Genomic DNA, 26,156 nt, shown 5'->3' on the forward strand with positions numbered 1-26,156 from the left:
AACCGAGTGTAAGCAAATCCTTGGGATCACAAAACCAACGTTAAATGAATTTTCCATAACTCTTAATCTCATTTCACTGAAACACTAAGATTGGGAACAATCAATAAATGGTCTTACAATAGTCAGACACATAAGTCAATTATAACATTTTTATTTCACAATAGAGCATAGAATATAAGAAGAAAAAATAAGTTAGGGTGATAAGATTTTCAAATAAATAGGAGCAATCTATTTTTTTTTTTAAAAAAGGCAAGTCTCAAAGCAAATCAGATTCCCCAAAGCCATTTTTCTCTGTGGAGGTGAAAGGTCATATTACAAGGAATGAAGGGGCTTTCTAAAATGGCTGAACAGAACTAGCAAGTGACAAATGAGGTTTAGTTTTTTTAGCCCAGGCTGAAAAAAAAAAAAAAAAGATATGAGTCGAATTTATCTCAGCAGTGGCTGGCTTGAAGTGCCCTGGGGAGATGGTGATTTAGGTATGATATGCATCTTTATAAAACTTTGTATATATTTGTGGATAAAACTGTGAATGTTTTTGCTCGAGCAATGTGTTGTTTACAAGACAAGGCCAGCTTTCACCCCGTAAATAATCTACTAGATATCCAGAAACCAGTTTCATTTCTAAATATAGTCAGAGTTACCGCCTGCATAGCTGCACAGTCTGGAGCAGTATGCATTTGATCAGCATGATGAAAGTCAGATATTTTGCAAAACAATTTCACTCTGCATAGTTTATTCTAATGAGTTAAATTGAAAGCATTTGTTTTTAGAGTTGAGGTTTTATTGCTTTTATCCTAGATACTCAAAGGCTAACAAGATAATAAAATGAATAAACAGAGTATCAGGGGCACAATCTTGAAGTTGTGCTCAATCTTGAGATATTTAAATTTGGTTTGATCTTAAGATAGCTTATAAATGTGATGTAAAACATAGCTATAACAGAAGGTAAGATGTTTAGTATCACTCATTTAAAATGAAATTTGTAGTTGCTCCTTTTCAGGTTTGATTGGGTGGAAACAGGAAAAGGGAAAGACTTATTTTAACTAGAAAACAGAACATTATCTAGTATCTTCTAATTGTCACATGTTAAAGATGAGTTGTAAAATTCTAAGAAACCCTCCAGGAAGTGAATGAGATGAGGTTCGAGTTCAGAAGGCAGAATTCAAAACAAATGATTGTTTTTATCTGGAAGCATGCATGTTCTACAAATTACTCCTTTTAAAGTTTGTGGGTAAATTTATTTCTTGCTACTCAAGAAAGAAAATATAATAGCAATTTAAAAAACGATTTAAGTACTTGTATATCTTGTTCATTGTAAACTGTTTTGTCATTCTTCTCCAAAAATTCTTAATTTTGGACCGTGTTTAGCTATTTTATAAATCTCTCTCTCTCCCTCTGTTTTTCTGTGTCTCTGTTTCTGTTTCTCTGTGTCTGTTTCTATCTCTCTCTCCCCCTCTCTTTCTCTCTCTCTAAACAGTAAGACATGACATGCTAAATTTTTTCAGAAGACTAATGAAATCATTTTGATGCAAAGAAGGGGAGCAAACTAGGAGCAATATAAGAAGACCTGGAATGAAAATACTGTTAGTTTTTGCTGCTGCTAATGGTCTTACTAATAGGAAGAAATGAGTCCAAATTGAATCTAAAAGGCTTAGGTGTTTGCCAGTTCTAACATCTAATTGTCATGCTTGCTAGTTATGACAGAAAGGCAGGCTGTGGAAATGAGTCAGCATCCTAAAATCCTGCATATATCTTCAGAAATAAATTGATGGTAAAATTTTATTATATCACATAGGAAGGAAAATCCAGATGATTGCAAAAATTTCAAGTGATGCCTTAAAATTGAGCATATGGATAAGCATCGATTGTTCAGGATTTTACTAATTTGCCATTTCTCTGCAGATTACGCTTCACATCATGTTTTCAAATTTGCAAACCACTTGGAAAACTAATATGAGTTTTCTGTTCTGTTGCTTAAATATTTACAATGAAAATTGACATATGTTCTGAAGTCTGGAATTTCAATCCACACTCGTGTTTTTCATGATAAAATAAAGGAGTATGGTTGATTTGTCAAATTTTATCTTAGATGCTGAAGCTCATCTCATGGTCATTTCCCCCAGAGAATTTTGTTTATGATGGTGAAATTTGCATTTTAGTGAGCAAAAGCATCATGTTCTAATATCTTATAAATTATTAGTTTGCCACCAAACTTTGTTCCACCAATACCTAATACTCTATATTATTATAATTCAGCTTTAAATTTATAAGACTACACATTACAAACAAGTAATATACAAAAATTCTAGCCAATGGAAAAATCAAAGAATTAGATGTCTGTTTTTTGTTTTTCTCTTGCCAGTCTTGGGCCTTGAACTCAGGGCCTTGGCACTGTCCGTGGACTTTGTCAAGGCTAGAGCTCTACCACTTGAATCACAGCACCATTTCTGGCTTTTTTCTATGTGTGTAGTACCAAGGAATCGAACCCGGGTCTTCGTGCATGCTAGGCAACATTTTACCATTAGGCTAAACTCCTGGCCCTGTCTTATTGTTTTTTAAACAAATTGAATGGACACTTCTAGATAAGCTAACTCTTTATAAAATATGTATTTATCTATTTGTAAAGGAAATCGTTGTCTTTATTGCAAACTTTTAGTGCTTCAAATTTAAAACCATGATCATTGTTCTGTGACTAATAATAAACATGTGGGATAAAAATTGTACCATTTCCAGGGTATCCTTAATATTTGCTCTGGTTTTTTTCCTATAAAGACTTGATAAGACTTAATTCTTAATTTTCTTTTTTTTTTGGCTTAGTAAATGTGTGTTATTTTTAATTTTCATTGGCCTTTTTCCCTGAAATTAGAAGATTAAAAAAAATCTAATGAAAAAGACTTGAAAAGAAGCAAGCTGTATTTTAAAATCACACCAGCTGCTTAATGAAAACAGAATACAATTCAAGTTCCTGAATACATAAGAAATGGATTCAGTATTAGAAAAGGGACCAAATTAATGGTATAATTAGAATAATTTGGAGCTAGAGTGGGCCTGTGGCTCAACTGGTAGAGTTCTAGTCTTGACAAAGCCCAAGGACAGTGTTCAGGCCATGAGTTCAAGCCCCAGTACTGGTAAATAAAAGAAAAAAAGAAAAAGTTTTGGCCTAGTGGTAGAGTGCTTGCCTAGCATGCATGGAGACCAGGGTTTGATTACTAGGTACCACATACATAGAAAAAAAAGCCAAAAGTTGTGCTGAGGCTCCAGTGGTAGAGGTCTAGCCTTGAGAAAGTCCAAGGACTGTGCTCAGACCCAGGACTGGCAAAATTTGGCACTTTTTATTCTCCAGTTTGACTTTTTTGGGTATTTTTTTCCATCTCCAGTGTCTGTTATCAGAGCAACATCTTACAAATATTCCTATGAATAAAATAAAATATCTATTTAGGCTACAGGGTTTTAGTTTATGGAGATATTTGAAGAAAATAGGCCAATTAAATAGCATAACAGAAAAAGTTTCCAGAGACATTTATAGCATTACCATTCACTAAAAAATACTTAGCATGTTATAGGAGGGGGATGGATTACACAGAGTTAAAAGTGTTGCCTCTGAAGTTAAAGAGGCTGTAGTTTGGATTTTATATGTATAATTATATGCTTTGGGATCTTGGGTTAATTTCTTAGTCAGTTCTATCAGTTTCCTGGCTGGGAAAATAGTAGAGAATTAAAACAAGAAAACTTACACTTAGTCTTTATGAGCAATCTGGTGAGGTTTAAGGACATTTGTATTTAGTTAGATTTATCAATAATTCAGTGGTACTCTGAACTTCAGGCAATAAGGTAAGGGGTGGGAGGAGAAAGGAGAGAGGAAGGGAAGAGAGAGGAAAGACTTATGAGTTGACCTTCTCTGACTCATACAACTGAATGATAATACCTACCTTACTCTCAATGGCTCAAGCCAATTTTCTGTATCAGTTTCAGAATTTTCAGAAATTTGCAAACAGCTTTCAATATGCTTGCTGTTAAATAAAGTCTTGTAAAAAGATTTCAGTCTGCAGACTTCATAAAATAAGCACTCTGGAGAGGGAGTAGAATTCTGAAGAATGTTTCCTAACTTATTTTATCCAGAGAAGTAGATGGCAAAACTTAAACTTATTAGTTTGTCTTTGTTTAGGACATCAATGGAGTATTGAAGATCTTCATCCAGTATAAAAAATTCTTCTTAGTTTCCTGACATAGAATAACTCCAAGAATTGAGGATAATGCTGCTTCTAACCCATACTCCCAGACCCTAACTGTTATACTGGCTGAGCATTCTGATACTTTTTCCATAAAACTCTTATCATTCACATTTTGAGAAAAAGATTGTGACCTGGGAATTTCTTTTCCTGCAGAATGTCACTCTATGTCAATAAGCAAATCAAAGAAGGTGGTGTTGCATTGTGGTTAGAAGGAAAGCTAGGCATTCAAATTACATTTTCCTCAGAATTATTTCATTTTCCCTAATTTTCATTTCCTCATATTTAAAATGGAAATAATCATTGTACATACCTCATCACATTGTTATGAAAACTGAATAGGCCTTGTACATAAAGCTTACCTATTACAATGGATACAGTAAATGTCCAATATAGCTATTATAATTATTGCTCATAAATCAACAGTAGAGACATCCTCTGGCATCGTGTCACGTTGTATTGAATTTTCTTTCTTTTTTCTTTTTCTTTTTTGCCAGTCCTGGGCTGCAGCTCAGGGCCTGAGCCTTGTCCTTGGACTTTCTCAAGGCTAGAGGCTCTACCACTTGAACCTCAGCACCACTTCCAGCTTTTTTCTATGCATGTGGTACCGCGGAATCAAACCTGGGTCTTCGTGCATGCTAGGCAAGCACTTTAACCACTAGGCCAAACTCCAGGCCCCTGCATTGAATTTTCAATCAAATGCTATTGAATAATTAGGCATAAAAAGATTGATGATTGGCAGTTCACTTAGGTGTGATAAAAACAAAACCTCAGGGAGAGCCGTATATACATCACATGTAGACTCTCCTTGATCTGAAAAGAAAGGGATAGTGAGACGGCTTCTAAAACACAGCATTCATGCAACTAGATTTCCTAACCCATTCAACAAGCTTGAGATGGACTTTTCATAAAGTCTACTTTTCTGATTAGTAGCTAAGGGGATTTGTTTCCACTGTGTTAGCATCAGCAGGTTTTTTTTTTTTTGCCAGCCCTGGACCTTGAACTCAGGGCCTTAGCACTGTCCCTGAACACTTTCTCAGGGTTACAGCTCTACCAGTTGAGCCACAGCACCACTTCCGGCTTTTTTCTATGTATATGGTACCGAGGAATTGATCCCCGGACTTTGTGCATGCTGAGCAAGCATTCTACCACTAGCCAAACTCCCAGACCCAGCATCAGCAGTTTTTAAAATACACTGTTATTTATTACATCCTATGAATTTAAGAGAGAAAAGTAGTTAATGGCAAGATAGATATTAACAATCATCCTATTGCATTGGGAGGATTTTGTCTTTAGTAAGGGGTATCTTTACTTAACCGAGTCCTTGAAGTGACATTATATTTTCCTCTGGTGAACATTGTCTGCCTTTACTATTATTATTATTTTTAATGTTGATCATGGGGCTTGATAAGAGCCTATGTGCTGTTCTTTAGCTCTTTTTTGCTCAAGGCTAATGTTCTACAACTAAAGCCACAACTCCACTTCTGGTTTCTGGGTGATTAATTAGAGATACGGTCTCAGAGACATTGCTTCCCATGCTTGTTTTGTATTACAATCGTCAGATCTCAGCTAGGATTATAGGCATGAGCCACAACTTAATCATCTTAAAACATTGACTATTATCCCATTTTTGGCAAATTGCATCCAACATACTGAATTGAAATGAAAGAAAAGTGTTGTACTCCCAGAATTAAATCTACCTGTGTGGCTGTAACGTGAGTGATGGGAGAGGATTGTATGCTTCTGGGTGGTAGCTCCTGGGAGCCAAGGAGGGGCTGAGGAAGAGAACCTCATATGGCAGGTCTGACTCTTCTAATTGGAGGGGTTCAGAGCTTATATGAAGAGCAAAACCGAGATAGGGACCCTGAGAGACCAGAATCCCAGAACACAGTTTGGTAGGGGGTAGGGAGCCAATGCCATCCTAGGGTGGCACAGAGAGGATTCCTGACATGCTAAGAATCTGAGGGACAGCGCCAGGAGGACCACAGCTCAGGACACTAAGATGAAGTGAGCATTTTGGTTGCTATCAATCACAAAATGATTTAAATTTTTTTCTGCTTGTATATATGAAATATTTTTGCTTCCCCCATCTGCAAATCATAATCTCTCTCCTCTTTGGAGGAATTTAGTGGGTACAAGTAAGTGTAGTGTAACATCCCTCTGAACTTTGATCGTCTTCAGGGAAGAATACAATTTCTTAGTGTGTGGAATTGAAGTATCTCAGTGACCTTGTTGAGTGTGGCATGTGAATCATGTATATCACATAGTAATTGAGCCTGGAAGGGATTACTTTGACTCACAAATTTTTCTTTATTTTTTTCTTTTTTTGATAGGTTCTTGGGCAGATCGATCACCATTACACGAAGCTGCAAGTCAAGGGCGTCTTCTTGCTCTAAGGACATTATTATCACAGGTAAAAAAAAGTATATTACATGTTGTTGCTTACAATGCACCCTGTTTGGGTGAGCATGGAGCACTTCAAAACCAATCACTCAAAAATAGTAAGATGGTTTGCATTGTAATTACTACATCCATTTGATTGCACTATAGTTCGGGCAAGTCAGTAGTTTCTGGTTTGCTTTGGAATGTCCTTTACCACTATTTTGTTATGTTTGGCCTCTGTATTTGCATTTTTCATACAGTGTATTTGTTCACTGATACACATATTTAGACAACTAATAGTTGGATTTGGGGATTATTTATTAAGCATTTTAAATACACTTACTTCTATACAATGTGGGCAAATAATTGCAGATTTCGTTTAGTTACGTACCAGCTAAAAATGCAAAAGGATAATTATATGGATGGGTAAACAATGTTTTACATTATGGTAATCTGTAAATATAAACAATGAAAGCAATAGAATTTATTTGCTCTTCAGATAAAACAGAAGAAAAAATTTAAAAATTAAACAAAATAATTCCTCCCTGAAACTCAAATATTCTGATCTGTGTATTTTAGTGTTTAAGCTTCTAGTTTGATTCACATGGACACCCAGTTCTGGAAGTTATAATATTTTTACCTTCCAGTATCACTGAGAACTGAATTTTCCATTGATGAGAAAGGGATGGTCTTATGGTCTCAATTGAAAAGTCATGTCTGGGAATCCAGACTCCTGGACCCCAGAACTGGCCTTTGAGGTAACTAACAGCACTGAGATCCATTTTCTAAAATAAAGCTGGGTATAAGATATCTCCGTGGGGGTGTTCATGTCTGTGACAACCATGTGACTCACTGGTTAATGGCTTGATGATGGGGAAAATGAAACCTATAAAAAAGGTCAGTAATGGGGCCGGGAGTTTGGCCTAGTGGTTAAAGTGCTTGCCTAGCATGCATGAAGACCCAGGTTCGACTCCTTGGTACCACATACATAGAAAAAAGCCGGAAGTGGTGCTGAGGCTCAAGGGGTAGAGCTCTAGCCTTGAGAAAGTCCAAGGACAGTGCTCAGGCCCTGAGCTCAAGCCCAGGACTGGCAAAAAAAAACAAAACAAAACAAAAAAAAAAAAGGTCAGTAATTTCAAAGGGGCAATCCTTCAGATAGGGGGAAGCAGTTCTTTGAGAGGAGAGCAGTTCCAGGGTATTTCTCAATGTGTATCCATTTTTCACCATCAGTCCAGCCAAAAATGGTGAGAAGCTCACCCAGAGCCTTCTGACCCTGTCATGTGGTTTCTCTAGTGAGCAGCAGTCCAAGGCACTACTCCAAATTGGACTGTTGGCTAGGAACCTGAAACTTCTGAAAGGATAGTTAAGAGGTCTTAATATTTTCCACTTAATAGTCACAAAACTTTGAGCGGGGAGCATGGCCTAGTTGTAGAATGCTTGCCTAACAGGCACGAAGCCTTGAGTTCAATTCCTCAGTATCACATACACAGAGAACCTGGAAGTGGTGCTGTGGGTAAAGTGGTAGACCACTAACCTTGAGAAAGCAGAAGGACAGTGCCCCAGCCCTGAGTTCAAGCCCGAGGACTGACAAAAAAAGAAAAGAAGTCACAAAAGTTTAGGGTGGACTATTTTGAGAGTTTCATTTTATGATTCTTCATTTATGATTCTTCATTCTTCCATTATTAGGAATCTTTCAGATTACCATATTCTATAGCCTTAGACTATTTGGCCTTGAAATTCTTCCAGTAACAGTACTTCCTATGATTGTCAAATAATGAATTAATAGTGGTATCAAGAAGGATCTCATATCCTAATAAGGTTTAATTATTTTAGTCAGTTCAGATTATACATAGTCTTCAGTTTTGCCTGTAAATAAATGCATACATAAATAAATAAATGAAAATAAACAAGTAAAATTTAAAAGAAAATGCACCCTCATCTATTAACTGAACAAACTAACATTCTAGGCCAAGGTATTATGGTGCTGGAGTAACATATTTTTTTTTATTATTTGAGATTTACATATTTATGGGTTAGAACATGATTATTTAATACATATGTACAAGGTATAATGATCAAATCAAGGTTATTAATGCTTCTATCTCCTTAAACAACTTTTATAAATTTTGACTGATGTTTAGTAATTGCACATATTTGTCGAATGTACTTGATACACTGATACATGTACACACTGGAACCTGATCAAATCAGGATGATTAATATTTCCATCCCTTTAACATTATTTTTATTTTTGACCTGGAGACTTCCAGTTTCAGAGTAAATTAAATCAGAAGATCAAAGAAATACCTCTAATACTGTAACTATTGCAGCAATATTCACAATAGCCAACATGGAATCAATCCAGATATCCTTCAGATATAAATGAATAAAATGTGGTCTCTGTACACAAAGGAATAAAAGTATGAAATTGGAGGCTACCAAGTGAAATAATTCACAAGTAGAAAGACAAATAGCATGTGCAAATAAATGCTTTATAACACTGGATGTGAATATAAAATAGCACAGACTTGAGTCTTAGAAGAAAGAAAAGAGAGAAGGAAAACATCAGTTGGATACCTAAACAGTCAGAAGTCATGGAGAATTAGTGCACAGTTCACCTGGTTCAGCATATTTCACAAAATGACTTCTAAGATCTGCTGTAATTGCATCGAAGAATATGGCAAAGGAATTTTGACTACTGAGTTTATTAGTATTTAAATTGGCCATTCCAGATAAATTGAAAACTAGTTTCCATGAGGTTTTGTGATCTTTAAAGTATCTTTTCCTAATTATAACAGATATTGGTTGGGATGTGGTCAAAAAGGAATGCTGCTACACTGTTGGGACTGTAAAGGTGTTCAACCACACTGAAGAGCAGAATGGAGTTTCCTCAGACTAATCATAGAACTCTCCTATGATCCAGCAATTTCACTCCAGGGCATATACCCAAATGATCACAAACAAGACCACACTAAAGCTACTAACATACATACGTTCACTGAAGCATTATTTACAATAGGTAACAACTAACCCAGATGCCCTTAGTAGATGAATGGATCAAGAAAATGTGGTATACTGTTTGTTTATTTGAAATAGGGATGGGGGCAAACAAGATAATTGGCAGGGGGAGGGGAGGGAAATGGGGACAAAAACATGAGAAAGGGTAGCTATGTTCAAAAAGTAATGCATCCACTACCTAACCAATGTAACCACTCTACACATTACCCTAACAATAAAATAAAGTTTTTTAAAAAGTAAATGTAGTATATATACAAAATGGAATTCCATGCTTCTATTAGAAAGAATGGCATTTCCCCATTCATAAGGAAATGTAAAGACGTGGAAAAAGATTATATTAAGCAAAGCAAGTCGACCCAAAGAAACAAAAACTGCATTGCATTGTTTCCCTCATTTGAAATAACTATGTCTGTGATACTCTTAGCAAAGGATCACATTAGGTCAGTAGGTGTACATGACCATATAAAATAAAGCTTATCAAAATATACTCCAAGAAATGGAAACAAGAAGTTTTTAAAATGTAATGTTTGCAGTTATTGATTTTTTTCTTTCTCCTTTTCCCCTTTAATTTATATCTTATTGAGACTGTTTTTAATTTCTGTACTCTTTGTGATGTACATAAGTTTATCTGATTTGTGGAAGGGAAGGGACATCCCAGAAACAGCCGTGTGAAGGGTGAACCAATGAGACAGGGATACTCACTAGACACTATGTTGGAAATGAACTTTACAACTTGGGGGTAAGGGAAATGGGGGGAAGGAAGTGGGAGAAAATGAGGGAGGGCAGAACACTGTTCTGAAAGAAATGTACTAATATTATTTATGTAACTGTAGCCCCTTCATAAATTACCTTTACAATGAAAAACATCATTCCCAAATGAATTGGTGCAGATGATTTCCTACATTTTGTGTTCATCTTTCAAAATGTTTTGTATCACTTTTAGGGTTATAATGTCAATGCAGTCACCATAGATCACATCACCCCACTGCATGAAGCCTGCCTGGGAGACCATGTCGCATGTGCCAGAACTCTTCTAGAAGCTGGAGCTAATGTAAGCACCTTTGCCAACATTCATACTTTCACATCTGCTGACTGAGAGCATCAAATAAAACTCTCCTTTTTTCTTTCTTGATCATTTTCAAAAATAACAGAATAAAAATGAAGCCTTGAATCACCTCAGCATTCTCAGGGTACTCTAAAAGGAACTTTCTACTATTGTATGAATTGGTAATCTGCTGTATGAGAGTATGAGGTATTTAGGTTATTTCCTGCTTTCATGACTCTAAAGTAGAAATAGATGAAAATAGTTAGACCTATAATTTCTTTCTCCTCTTTTGATTGATTTTTTCGTAGCTAACTCCCCAGAAACTGATTTTATGTAAGTAGCCACCAGCAAAGTGGCTTCATCAAAATTCAACATTATTACATATTTTTTTCTTCTTGAAAATTACCTCAGTGTTGAAAACCATTTCTGTTTAGGACTCAAATATAGCTTTTCTCATGAATTTCACTAGTAGTACATCCAATTTCCATGAATTATTTGCCACATCATATTTTTGTTGCTTTCCTGATGTTTTAAAGCCATTTTATGGATGTGTAGGGGATAAACAGACTCTCTCACTTATCACACACATTTTTCCCAAGGATTGGATCATGTAATTTTTAGAAGTGCATTAATTAATTTGGTTATTCATTCAAAACTTATAAGTCTCATTCTTAGATTTTGGGTTTGGCTTAGGTCAATGCAGTTACCATCGACGGCGTGACTCCACTGTTCAATGCTTGCTCACAAGGCAGTGCAAGCTGTACAGAACTTCTTCTGGAATATGGAGCCAGAGCCCAGCTGGAGTCCTGCCTTCCATCTCCTACACATGAGGCTGCCAGCAAAGGTACCTAGTTATAGGATTAAGAGAAAGGGGAAAACATGACTGGATATGCAATACTTCACACATCTTTTAGTGAATTACTTTATACTGGGGACAGGGTAGGGGTTGAGATGTATGATATTAAGTGAAAATAGCCTCATCTTTCCTTTGTGTTGGCAGGCCACCATGAATGTTTGGACATACTAATATCCTGGGGCATAGATGTTGACCAGGACATTCCTCACCTGGGTACTCCTCTCTACGTAGCTTGTACAGCACAGCAATTCCATTGTGTCTGGAAGCTTCTTTATGCTGGTATAGTTCCTTAAATTATCTTTCCCTCTGTTCACACCCCTTAGCGATTATTTCTCTAGGCTTCTTTGGAAACGATATCTCATTACTATAAATCCATCAAAACAACAAGCTCTTTCCCAGACTTTCTGTTCCATTTTACTGAAATGGCTTTATGTGTTTTTCCATTGCATTGAATAACTCACTCTTCAAGGTTCAGCTGAGACCTATTGAGAAACATTCCACATCGACTGATATCAGAATGATCTTCGATCCCCTGGGGGAAAAATCATTAACTCCTTATAGCATAGTGTAGTAGATGCCAAAATATACATATATCAAGTAAATTATTTTTATGTTATTTACTGTTTGTGACACTTATCTGATTCCTGCTATATTTAAAGTGGTATTTCTATTATAATCTCTTTATCTATAACTCTTACCTTGGATAAGCTACAATTATTTCTTGCAAGTCATATAATTTGTTCATAAAATTGTAAAAATTTTTTCTAATCTTCTTGATATGCCTTTCCACTTGAAAACCCAAGTGTCTTTAGTCATTAGTATCAACTATGTGATGTGAATGGTGATGAGAAACGTGGCAGAAGTCTGTATATACCTGCATATCTCATATATCTGGACCCAAGAGTTTTACAAGGAATTTTAATCTCTATTTCTTTGAACAAATTGAAAAGAATAAAATAGTATGCTCTTGAGTAATATTAAGAGTTATTGCATATGATGAATATATATGCATGTGTGCACATACTCATGAACTGTTTATAGAATTAGTAACTTAACTTTCAAAAACCTTTTTAATTCTCTCAAGCATGCAGAGAAATATTTGAGAATAAAAGAGGCAAATATGTGTAGCCCCCTATATAGATAAATGTATATATAAGGTCCTCAGAGTTGAGTATAAGTGTTGAATATATGCATATATTTAGATATGTTATGCATATATCTTGTATATTCATGAGGAATACACAAAACATGCATATATGCAGACAAATAGCTCATAAGTTTAGGGTCCTCTGTATCTAACCTCATTTACCTTGCCTATTACATCCACACAATAATTCTCTCTTTGCCACCTCTCTCTTGAAATTCAGGCGCGGATGTTCAGAAAGGCAAGTACTGGGACACTCCATTACACGCTGCTGTTCAACAGTCCAGTATCGAAGTAGTTAACTTACTGCTGGAATTTGGGGCAGATATCAATGTCAAGAATGCAGAGCTTCTGCGACCAATTGATGTAGCTGCATCTAACAGTGCAATGGAAAGAAGACTACTTCAACATGAAGGTAAGGAGAAGAAAAGGGCACATTCATCATCACCAAAATAACTAAGTCTGCCTGAAATAGTGGAAAGTGAAAAGCTCTCTTTATAAAATAATGATATGCAAATTGGAAGATTTTTTTGAAACCTTTTCAATGTATCTTTCAAAACATTTTCAAGTCGGGAGCATAGTCTAGTGGTAGAGAGCCTGCCTAGCATGCACGAAGCCTGGATTCAATTCCTCAGTATCACATACAAGGAAAAAGCTGGAAGTGGTGCTGTGACTCAAGTGGCAGAGCAATATGCTTGAACAAAATGTGTCTAGGGTCACTGCCCAGGCTCTGAGTTCAAGCCCCAGGACTGGCAAAAAAGAAAAGAAAAGAAGCACCACACACACACACACACACACACACACACACACACACACATTTTTAATTCAATTTATGGCTATAAAGACATTATCACTATGCTCAGGTGGTAGAAATCAGGAGAATCATGTTTCAAGGCCAGTCTGGAGAAAAAGTATATCAAAGAACAAGCTGGATATCATGGACTACGTAACTAAGCCTTGCTTGGTGGGAGACATAGAGGACTATAGCCCAAGAGCAGCTTTGAGCAAAAATCATGAGACCCTATCTGTGTAAAAATAGCTTACCCAAGAATGGGCTGGAAAAGGGTTTAAATGATATGGCAAGTGACATCTAGAGAGCAAAGAGCTTAAATTCAAACCCAGTACCACAAAAAGGGACTATTCTATCATTTTAATTTTCACCTTTCATATACTTTTCATATCAAACCTTTTATATAGTTTTGGTTAAGGATAGTCAGATTCTTTTGGCAATGAACATTATGTTGTTCTGATAAAAAAAATCTATTTATTTATTTGGGAAGCACATTCTGTTTTATCAGGGGGTGTGCTTCCTGAAGAATGCTGCAAACTTTAACAAGGAAGGATCATCACACTTCAGAAAAAATTCTATTTGAATAGAATTTGTTAAACTTTATTCTGAGATTGTAACAATTTTGTTAAGATTAAATATCAAATCTGAATTTGAGAAAAGATATAATGTTAAAATTTCCCCTTTTGGTAATAAATTACATTATTTGTGGCTATTGACTTATAACCCCTTCCAAAACCCAGTATGTATTTCTGAGGCTTTTAACACAACAATTTCATAATCTTGAGTCTGGAAATCATCTTTGTTATATGATCTCAGAAATCAAAGCAATACAAATCTTACTTAGGTAAATCTTCCTAGTATACTCATTATAATAGTTTACTGCAAAGCATTATAAGGGTTTTTGTTGTTATTGCTTCATTTCATGTATCTTACAGCATAAAATTTTGTTTTAGTAAGAATTATCAAATATCTTTGTGTCTTCTTCTAGCTACCCCAAGTTCTCTCTGCCAACTTTGCCGACTGTGTATCCGAAACTACATTGGGAGACCCAGATTACACCTCATATCAGAACTCCAGCTGCCAACCTTACTACAGAATTTCTTACAGTACCGATAAGGTGGTAAAAATAACTTAAAATTGTGTGAAAATCAGAAATTCCTTCCTCATTTGCATAATGAATACTCCATTATAAGATGTAACTAAGCATAAGATAAAAGTGATTATGAGGTGAAGAAGCAGTGAAATACCAATTTTCACATTAAATCTTCTAGTCAGTACTGTTGTATGAATTTTTACTGTTTTTTGATGATAATTTGTTTAAATACTTACCTGTTCTAATACAACCTCTTGTTAACTAAGGAAAAATGATTGTGAAATTCTCCATTTTGTGTTTTTCTAAAGTCAAAAACATTACTTATTAAAGATATTTAATTATGAATTCAAAATATATTTTAAAAGATCTTTATGTCCAAATAGTTTAAAGGTGATTTTTCACTCCTATAATTGATTATCTGTGTTTTAATATTGATAAAAGTGAGTATAATGTAGAAATGACAAGTTAATGCTCTTTTGGAATAAAGATGATTATCTTTCAAAATATCCATTATTTTGAACGTAACCTTGATATTTTAATGATCCATAAGTGAAGAAAAAAGTTTCCCTTCCCCTGCAAAGAAAATTTTTAAAAAAGTCTTTCATTGAAGTAAATGGACCTGTGACAGAAACTAGTAAGAGACATTTAGCACTGCCCTCTTTCCTGCCATATACTATTGTCCCATAGCTATTTTTAAACCCTCTCTCAAGAGTAGCTTCTCATGATTTCTCTTCAGTGCTTTTGTGCTGCTATTCCAGCCTTCTTTCATTTAAGAAATTGTCAATCACTAGTAATACTCAACCTGGAAAATATGGACTTTATATTTAATTGACAAAGAATGCCAGGATTATAGGCCAGGGACCAAGAGGCTAAAAGAAATCTGTAAAACAAATGGAAGCCAAATTTCCTGAAGTTATAGAATTTTCAAATAAAATCAAAAGTTATACCCCTTATGATAAAGGAAAGGTCTTGTTGTGGACATTGAATAATACTTCTTCGGATAGTCTTGAGATATTCAAAATTATGTATATATAGATATGAATATCAGTGCTTCAATTCAGTTTTTTAAAAAATAATTATTTTTATACAGTTGTACAAAGGAGATGACATATAACAAAGCACCTTATAAATACAGTATGGCTTGCTTTTGACCCAGTGTCACCTTCAACATACTCACCTTCCTTCTACCCAAACATTCCCTTAATTTTCTTAATTTGTGGTACATACAATGAATTATTGACTGCATTCTCCTCTCTTACCCCACTTTATTCCTCTACCCCATCTCGACCTACCGTCTTGGATATACTTGTTTTCTGGTGATGATTTTGTGGGGCTTTGACCTATTTTTTTAAGATTACATTATTTGAGGTTTCTGTAGAGTCTATTATATTTTAGTTACTTTAGTTGTAAGAGCTTGCATACTGGCCAAACTGTTTACTTACAGATTTATAGGTACATCCTATTTACCACAAACAGAGGGAATCAATACAATTTTTGTTTTTCTGGGTTTGGCTTACTACATGTATTATAATTTTATTCTAAGTCTTTCCATCTTCTTACAAATGGTACTATGTCATTCTTCTACTAGATGAGTGAAATTTAATTATACACATATCACACACATTTTCCTAATCCACTCATCCATTCATCCATTAAGGAGCATCAGGGCAGATTCCATATTTGGCTATAATAAATAATATGGCAATTGACATGGTTGTGTTGATGGTTTTCTTGTAACCATAACATAAAGAAATGCTCAATATTTCTGCGCATAAAGAAAATGCGAATCAAAATGACGCTGAGATTCTACCTCACACCAGTTATAATGGCCAAAAGGAAACTCTATTATCATGTTGGTAGCCATACAAGCTTTTTCAAACACTCTGGTGAACAGTTCCTCACAATACTAAACATAGAATTACCCTATGACTCAAAATCTTTTATACAAAACAAGAGCTTGGAGTAAACTATATCTGCAAATGACAACAAAAAAGAAATATTAAAACTTCTTTCTCATTATGTCATCGAGTCCTCTTAAAGCTATACTCTAAACAATACTAAAGAATAAAAGTGGTTAAATGCTCATTTTCAGTATGTCCTAAATACTCATACTTAAAATTTGTGAAAGAAGTACAAATATACATTGTAAGTTGTTATGAAATTTTTTTATTAGGAAGACTTTTTACTTATACTAATCACATATCATCCTAACTGCAGAAAGGAATTCATAAATATGGGAGAGAATCACTCAGAAGGAAGTCATTATTCCATGGTTCAGATGATCTAGTTAGGAGTTTGCCTGCCTAACTAGTTCTGGCATGAGTCCTCATAGGTATTACAGAAAAAATTGCATTAAGCAATTAAAATATTTAAGTCTTTAAAACAAATTCATAAATCTAAGCAGTTAAATTGTATTTTGATGTAAATTTTCTGCTCCTGCAAGGGAACAAAAAGTAATAATACGTCTGTGATTGGTAAGGATTATTGTGACCCAGCAAATTTTACTGTCTACAATTGCTTCTGGTAGGTTCAGAAACAAGACAACTAGAACTTTGACTTGGATGGAGATAGAACTCCAAAATCCTTGTAACTAAAGATGAATAATATGGTTTTAAAGGCAATATATTATGTTTTTTTTTTACTTTTGGAATCTAGTATAGTTTGCATATGAAATACCTTCCTCCCCCCCAAATTCATGAATGTTATAGGCTTGGTCATTGATAGCGGATCCCATAATTGGGAAATGATTGGACCTTGAGAGCTGTGACTTAATCAGCAATGAAAGCATAATTTGATGGGACTACTAAGAGGTGATTGAAATCTTTGGAGATGCTGCATATTTGGAGAAAGTAGGTCCTAGGGATATATTCTTTGGGGGGAGGAGTTAAATTCCAGGCTCCTACCTCCTACCTCAGAGGAGTCTTTGCTCCTGGCTGCCGTGAGGCCCGCAGCCTTCCCCACATTCTCCCACCAGAGCAGTGGAGCAGTGGAACCAGCAGACTGTGGACTGCAAATCATGAAACCACATCTCTGAATCAAAGTAACTATTCCTCCTTTTCAGTTGCTGGTACCAGATGTTAGTAATAGTGGTGGAAACCATTACAAAACATTTTTCCGAAACAGTGACACGTGAGAGAACTTTTCACAATGGAAGTAGGAGACTCCAAGGAATCTAAATGACAGAGACATATACAAGAAAATAGCTGTTATAATTGAATTTGTTTGTTTTGCATCATGGAAACAAAACTTGTAAGGCCAACTTCCAGAAATACCCATTACTAGAGTTTTTATGCCAGAAAATTAATAAAACATGCTATTGAATCACTAGATAATGATTTCCCAAAACTCAAGAAAAAGTATTGAATTCCTAATGGACATTTGATATGATATCAACCAAAATAGAACAGTAAAGAGATTGCTTATTGATCAAGACAGTAATCGTCAGAATATCCAAGATAAGACAGATAGATCATATTGTAGACAGATGTGTAGTCACTAAAAATGATGCCTATATGAGATATCTGGGGAAAGAAAGTCAAATAGGAGGAATGAGAAAGTGTAGCTTCTCTGCAATAGTAATTAAGGTGTCATGGTGTGAACATGTTTAGATTAGACTAAAGAAGTAAAGACACGAAGAATACATTGTTGGCTGATTTCCCATTATCAATATACAAGCTGGAATTAGCTGTTAGGCCAGGCATAGTGACTCATGGTCTGTAATCCAGTTGTTAAGGAGAGAGGCAGATCTAAAAGACCACTTTGGGGTGAGCCTAGCTCAAAAAGTTTGAGCCTCTATGCCAACCAACAATCTGGGTGTGGTGGTACATACCTGTGAGTGTATATATATAGAAGCATAGTACAAGGATCATGGTTTGAGATCAGTCTGAGTGAAAAACTTGAGACTACCTGAAAAGTCACAAAGCAAAAAGGGTTGGAGACATAACACCTGCTTATCAAATATAATGTCCTGATTTCAAATTCCAGTACTATGGAGAGAAAACAGAGATTTGATTTTCAGAGGGCAGTAATTTCAGCCTCTCATCTCTCATTCTTTTGCCAGGTTCATTCTTTAGGACAGACAAATCTAACATTTGGGATATGATTTCTCACATCTTAGGCCCCTAACTTCAGTTGCTTCTCCAGAAGGTATGAGTACACCTTAGTAATAACACCTATGGATAGGAGTTAATCTTCTTATATTTACCTCCCCCAGGGACCCATCCCCTACTATGCTCATTAGAAAGAAAGGTTTGATTTTATCTATGCCTTTCTCCAAAAGTGATTGCTGCTCACACATTGTCAGGTAGAAAGACTGTCGTTGTTGTTTGTTACTCTGTTTTCCTATGTGGAAGAAGTGACACTTTTGAATAGTCCTAAGCTTTGTCCCTACCCATTACCGGTCCTGACCCATTAGACCCTGACATACCCTTCCTCACAAAAGAAGGTTCATCTGAACAGGAGTGGTTACGTTGGAAGGAGAACTAAGCCTATGGTTATTTTCCACTCATTTGATCTGTGGCAACCACAGAAAGCAGAACCCTGCTTTGCTTTGCTAGTCTGTACATTTTAAAGTGGTAGTTTATCCTACCACTGTCCAAGTCCAGCACACTTGGACACAGGACCATGATAGGGAGACACTTCCCTCAAATGCTGGAATGCTGTGAAGACCTTCACCCATAAACACAAACTCTTTTCTCTTATATTTCCATACATAGCTTATGTGAGTTTTTCCAACTGCTTCAGTCTTTTGTCTTGTCAAGATTGTTTCAGATCTCAAGAAGAAAAAGAAGATTTTGTTTTTGATCTTCAATATTTCAATAGAGTAGCTTCCTCATAAGGCCTATTTATCATAAGCAGGAACTTGCAATTTGATATTTGTTGCACAGAAACAATGTTTAGTATATTCAGAAGTAAAATATTCCTAGTACTTACACTCAAAAGTAGTCAAAAGTAATTTCAGAAACTGTGCTATCAAAATCTTTAAGTCAATGATTTCTCTAGTAGTCATGTGTGGTTTTTTTTTTGTTTTGGGTTTGGGTTTTGTTGTTGTTGTTGCTGTTGTTGTTTTGTCAGCCATGGTCCTGGAACTCCTAGCCTCTCCCTGGGCACGGTCCCTAAGCTTTTTCACTAAGGCTAATGTTCTACCACTTTGAACCACAGTATCACTTCCAGTTTTCTGATGTCTACTTGGAGACTCATAGACTTTTCTGTCTTGTCTGACATTCAATCACGATCCTCACATTCAACTTCCTGAGTAGCTAGGATTACAGATTTGATCCCACTAGCTCTTGGATTCTTGTAATCACATTTAAGATACTGATTCCAATACTGGAATATAAAATACTTCAGTAGTAATACAAGTAGATATATTAAGATCTTAAGTAAAGCTGATTCAAAACTGTGGAAGAGTAACAGGCTATAAAATCAACACTCAAAAATCAACTGCCTTCCTTTATGCCAACAGTGAGAGGAACGAGGCAATAATCAGGAAAGAAACTCCTTTCACAATAGCCTCAAACAAAATAAAGTACCTAGGAATTAGCTTAACTAAGAATGTAAAGGACCTTTTTGATGAAAACTTTAAAACCCTAAAAAAGGAAATTAAAGCAGAACTAAGGAAATGGAAAAACCTCCCATGCTCCTGGATTAGAAGAATCAACATTGTGAAAATGACAATCTTGCCAAGGGCTATCTACAAATTCAACGCAATACCCATCAATATCCCAACGGCATTATTTAAAGAAATAGAAGAGGCAATTCAAAATTTCATATGGAATAATAAAAGACCCTGTATAGCAAAAACACTTCTTAGCAGAAAGAACAGGGCGGGAGGAAGTTCAATTCCAAACTTTAGACTCTATTAGAGAGCTATAATTCTCAAAACAGCTTGGTACTGGCACATCAACAGGCCTGAAGACCAATGGAATAGAACTGAGGACCCAGATACTAAACCACAGACCTATGGCCATCTAATCTTTGACAAGGGAGCCAAAAAAATAGAATGGAAGAAAGACAGCCTCTTCAACAAGTTGTGCTGGCAGAACTGGTTAAGCACCTGCAGAAAACTAAAGCTGGATCCTTCTTTGTCACCTTGCACTAGAATTAACTCCAAATGGATCAAAGACCTGGAGGCAAAAGCTGACACACTGAAAACTTTACAGGAAGGAATAGGAGATACACTAGGCCTCCTTGGCACAGGTTGAAACTTTCTTAATAAGGACCAAGAATCACAACAAATCAGAGAAAGGCTGGATAAGTGGGACTGCATTAAACTGCAGAGATTTTGTATGGCAAAGGACATAGCTAGTAAATTAATTAGGAAGCCTACAGAGTGGGAGAAGATCTTCACCAACCAAACAACGGACAAAGGCCTCATATCTAAAATATATCAACAACTCAAAAAATTGAATCACTCCAAAACTAATCTCCAAAGTAACAACCATCCCATTAAAAAATGGGCCAAAGACTTAAAGAGAGTCTTCTTTGAAGAAGAAACAAAAATGGCCTATAGACACATGAAGAAATGCTCAACATCTCTGGTAATAAAAGAAATGCAAATCAAAACAACTCTAAGATTCCACCTCACTCCAGTTAGAATGGCCAGGATCAGGAAAACGAATAACAGATACTGGAGGGGATGTGGCCAGGAGGGATCACTACTACACTGTTGGTGGGAGTGCAAACTCATTCAACCACTATGGAAAGCAGTGTGGCAGTGCCTCAAAAGGCTAAACATAGAACTCCCCTATGACCTAGCAATTCCACTACTTGGCATTTACCCAACCATCCAGAAACTAGGGCATACTAAATCCACTAGCACAACAATGTTCATTGCAGCACTATTCACCATAGCAAAGATATGGAACCAACCTAGATGTCCCTCAGTTGATGAGTGGATCAACAAGTTGTGGTATTTGTACACAATGGAATTCTATGCTGCTGTCAGAAAGAATGACATCGCCCCATTTGTTAGGAAATGGAAAGTCTTAGAAAAAATCATATTAAGTGAAGTAAGCCAGACTCAAAGGAACTTAGGCTCAATAGTTTCCCTCATTTGTCATAATCAGTAGAAACCTTGGGCTCTACTAGCAGAGATCTGCAATAGAGCAAAATCTTGATACATAAGGCCATATAGTATGAAGCTAATTGAAAGGACCTCCAGGATATTGAAACAAAAGCCATATAATGAATGATTGTTGTCCTTAATGTACTATGTTGTCTCTCATCTCTTTTGCTGTCCCTTGGTTATCTCATATTGTTATAGTATCTCACTTTGTTATCTGATATATTGAATTTATTTGTATTTGGTTATTTGAAATTTGATAGGGAAAGGGGGAAAACCAAGACGGGTGGGGGGTGTGGGGGGGAGGGTAATGGGTACCAAGACATGTGAAAGGGTATCAATGTATGTGAATTAATGCACTTTCTGTCTGGCAAATATCATGTAACCCTTTTACTAATTACAATTAAAAAAATACTGAAAAAAAGATCTTAAGTAAATAGTCCTATTTGTTTTTCATATAAATACTTGCAATATATTGTTTAAGTTATTGAAGGCTAAAAGTGGTTTCTTAAAAAATATAAAAACTACATATATTTATAAATAAAAGTATAAAAATACATAAAAGTATATATATATAATACTATATCAAAACATTTCAGTGAAATCAGTTCTGAAAATCTGCAGTCCTACGACAATTACAAAATGGATACTGTTAGAGTGAGAGCCCCCAGGATCTTGAACTTAAGGATACAGACAAAAACAAAGGCAGGTCAGTGCTAGAACTAACATGGTTGATGAAGATGAGAAAATAGGAATGTATGTGGTAGTGTTTTCCTTGAACCATCTCTGAGAAGGTTCTGATGTTTCTGCACATCCATGTGAACCCAGGTGAGAAGCTCTGGTTCTAATAGTATTTTTTTTCAGGAGGTTTACATAATGACAGAAGTGAAAGACTTTTTTCCTCCCTACAGAACACAGGTTTGCCTGGTAAAATCTTCCCGGGCAATGATTGTGTGGGTTTTCTGGCAGTTTTGTATAAAACACTGGGGTTTCCTAAATTTAAGATTCTGGATGTGAATGCCTGGGGTGAGAAATTTGTATCTGGACCACTTGACAGCATCCAGAGAGAGACCTGTAGGACCACAGGAGGAGCTGGTCTGAAGATGGAACTCAAGCTGCTCCCCTGCCCTGAGGTAGGACCTACACAATTGTTTGCCTAGGAGTATTTTCTTCTGTAGGTATCCATGAAACTATCAGACATTTTTTCCAGCTTGTCTCCATTGGAAGCAATTTCACACCTTTTGTATTTCTTGGCAGTGATACCTTGTGCTTTAATCTTTTTGTGTAATAGTCAAGTAAATGACTTTCAGTTACCCAATCTTGGCAGTAATACCTCGTATCTTAATCTTTTTGTATAAATAGTCAAGTAAATTTCTCAGTGAAATTATTCAAATTCAAACCCTTTCCTAGTGCATAGTTGTGATGAAGGAGTTTTCTGTTAATATATGCTATATATATATATATAATATACACCTAATAATGTAATCTGAATTACTCACTTTTTAACAATAGATGTATTAAGCATCTACTGCATGTAAGTAGATGCTTAAATGGTAAAACTGTGGTGCATTAAAAGCAATTTATAAGCCACATATGCAGGTTCAAGCCAGATGTGGTGGCTTGCATGCCTGTTAATATTAGGGACTCCAGAGATAGAGAAAGCAAGGCCAAGAATTTGTGGGGCAGGCCAGAAGAAATGAGTGAGATCTTTGTCTTAAAAATGAAATAGAAACAAGAGGGCTGGGGACATAACTTAAATAGAAGAGCACTTGTCTAATATACACAAGGTTCTGAGTTTAGACCCTAATCACACACACACACACACACACAACAACAACAACAACAACAACAACAACAACACAAGCAATTACAGGCTACTATATTTACACATAGTTATGTGCACAGTCATAAAAATAGTGGAAGTTAGTTGTTTATTCCTTTAGAAATCTTGATTTGTTGAGCTTTGTGTTTTGTACTGCTGCTATGGTTCTCCCTGTGGTTCTGTGCTTTATCAACCATTCATTATGGAGTGATATCTTTCATATCTATAGAATATTTAGGTATATGGGAGACTGGATCTGCTGACATTCTAGGAATAAAAGGCCTTTGATTATCCTACATACATCAGCATCTTGTGGGTAAACAGCATTCACTCCAAGTACTTAACACCAAGAACTTAATGTAAGAAACTTGGTTAAACAGATGTTGATGAACTAAAAAAACATTAAATGGAATAATTAAGTAAATACAGAAATAGATGCTGGTAGAAGCAATCACCAGCTCTGCGGGGGATGTTGAGCTTATAAGAACCAAGTACTTGGTATCCATACAAGTCAGTTGATGCTGAAGTTCAGAAGAGCACAAGAGCCATGCTAGAGTAAGATCTGAGCCCTAGCCTTCTGAGGAGGGCAGCTTCTGAGCAGTTGCAAAAATCTCTGAGAGAATATGAAGACACCAGCCCTAATTGCTAAGGAAAACAAAAGGGAGACTGGAACCAGCTGCCACTGCCAGGTGAAGCTTTGTTGCTGTGGTGACAACAGAAATGAACATGGAGCAGATGGGAAAACAGCAACCCCCTCCCCTTCCTGCTATTGGCATGGTTTACCAGATGCTTAGCAAAGAAGTCACATTGTAGAGCTCCAGAACCAGCATCACAGAGCATAAAAGAGTGCATTTATACTTAATAATTGGAACGATTTATTACATGGAAAAGTTCCAACTATGCAGCAAAACTGCTCATAACTAAACCCCAATGGATAGACCTAACATTCTTTTTCTAGCTGTTACCACCCAAATCTTGGGTTGATCTTCATTCTGTTGCTTATTTTTCCAAACCTAATGGGTTCTTCTTATTTCCAGATGTTCATAAAAACACAGTTCTATGCTATACTATGCTATGTTTTTACTAGTATTATTCTCTATAGAAATGTTCCTTTCCTAATGTATCCAACAGATTTCCACAGTGTTCTGAGAATAATTTATACTTATTGAGGAAGAATGTTGTCTATTGCCGCAGACTCTGTGTATATTTGACTTCATTTAAACCTCCAAACAGGTCACTTATTTCCCTATTTTACAAATAAGAATAGAACCAGTGCTCTAATCAATTAAAATTACTGCCTTATAAAATCTACTTTGATTCTCCCCTCTGAGAAGGCTCAGATCGTATTGACTTCTTATTCCTTGTCCTAAGTTTTTACCCTGGCAGAATTTGTCAGTATACATGATGTGTTCAGTGATACTGCATCTCTCTGTCTTCTGTTAATGTTCTAGCACACACATCCCCTTATCTTGTGGGCTATGTAATAAAGAAGCATCCAAGACAGCAAGGACTGTAACTCAGGAGCCTGACATGAACATACCTGGAAATAAGCAAGCCCATGACAAGACCATCTCTTTTAAAGTCACATATGTTAGCTCATACATTCCCAAACCCACCTGCTGGTTTTCACTTACAACTCCTCCCTACTAGGACTGTCGATTAGAGTAGCTTATTCAGTTATGGCTTCATTTGTCTGGCAAAATTAATGTCTTTATTCCTTTTCCTAAAAAAGAAAATGTTGTCATTATTTGTAATTTGGCCTTGAGCTTAGGAGACTGTCAGTGTGGAGGTTTTAGTCCTCGGTCCCTCCCTCCCAACCTGCAGGAGGGATAGGGAGAACACGCCCCATCCAGGATGAGTTGAGAAAGGAGAGGGTGGACTGACTGCCCACACCCAGGTTTCCCTTGCTGGAATACAATCAGATGTGTAGGGAGACAGTCAAGGCAGGAACTCAATTATTGAGGAAGTACATTCAGCTAATATAGGATGCAGGAGCCTATCAGCACAAAGTGGGCAGGGCAGGGCAGGGGAGGTACTCTCATTGAGGAAGTCCATTCAGCTAACATAGGGATCATGTGCTGTCTGAGAGGGTGGAAGGGTTCCAGGCCTATCCCAGAGGTGGCCTTAACCATGGCCACTCCTTCCAACTGGGCAGCAGACACCATCTCAGCCAGGTGCAGTCTCAAGACCAGGGAATGAGCACTGGGCCACGAGTTAGGCCTCCTTTTACAGCATAGGTTTCCATTTCCCTGATGTGATGTGCTCTATATCTCCCCCTTTTTTTGTTTCATTAGCAGGTGCTTGCCTTACTCTAGAGTGTGCCTGTCTTAGGTTTTCCCCCTCTGGGGACTTTACCTGTCATTGACTACCACTCTAGCTTTTCAGGCAATTCACCTGTAGGGTTGGCAGACCCAAATGGAGATTTTAGGGGAGATGGCCAACATCCACAAAGGAAACCCTTCTATCCTCTGCTCTACACCTGTACATCCTGGTAAGGGCTGGGGCCAACCTCATAGGGTTCCCAGTCCATATCTCTTAGCACAGTATATTGTTGTCAGACCACCATTAGCTGAAAAGCTTTAACCTGAGCCTGATCTCTAAGAAACTGAATGAGCTTATTGATCACACAAGGTCTGAATGTGAATACAAGGAACAAAGGGGCCCACGAAGGGGAGAAGGGAATCGTTGAATGTCTTTGTGGGTGGCATGGATAA

At 36.5% G+C, this 26,156-nt stretch overlaps 1 protein-coding gene across 3 annotated transcripts in view; it reads left to right on the plus strand.

Annotated features, from left to right (window-relative positions):
• Asb5 (ankyrin repeat and SOCS box containing 5) overlaps positions 1-26,156 on the plus strand; it is a 65,034-nt gene that overhangs the window by 27,677 nt on the left and 11,201 nt on the right. Inside the window, exons 2-8 of one of the 3 annotated variants that reach the window (XM_090353778.1) lie at positions 6,563-6,642; positions 10,573-10,680; positions 11,368-11,518; positions 11,675-11,809; positions 12,898-13,089; positions 14,453-14,581; positions 18,618-18,697. In XM_090353778.1, the coding sequence (XP_090209904.1) occupies positions 6,563-6,642; positions 10,573-10,680; positions 11,368-11,518; positions 11,675-11,809; positions 12,898-13,089; positions 14,453-14,580 (794 nt within the window). In that variant the 3' untranslated portion in view covers position 14,581; positions 18,618-18,697. Of the gene's footprint in view, positions 1-6,562; positions 6,643-10,572; positions 10,681-11,367; positions 11,519-11,674; positions 11,810-12,897; positions 13,090-14,452; positions 14,787-18,617; positions 18,698-26,156 lie in introns of those variants that run through there. The other 2 variants (XM_090353777.1, XM_090353779.1) reach the window with 2 other exon arrangements.

Source organism: Megascapheus bottae, chromosome 20 (genome assembly GCF_031878675.1).
Source record: "Megascapheus bottae isolate mThoBot1 chromosome 20, mThoBot2.hap1, whole genome shotgun sequence".
NCBI lineage: Eukaryota > Metazoa > Chordata > Mammalia > Rodentia > Geomyidae > Megascapheus > Megascapheus bottae.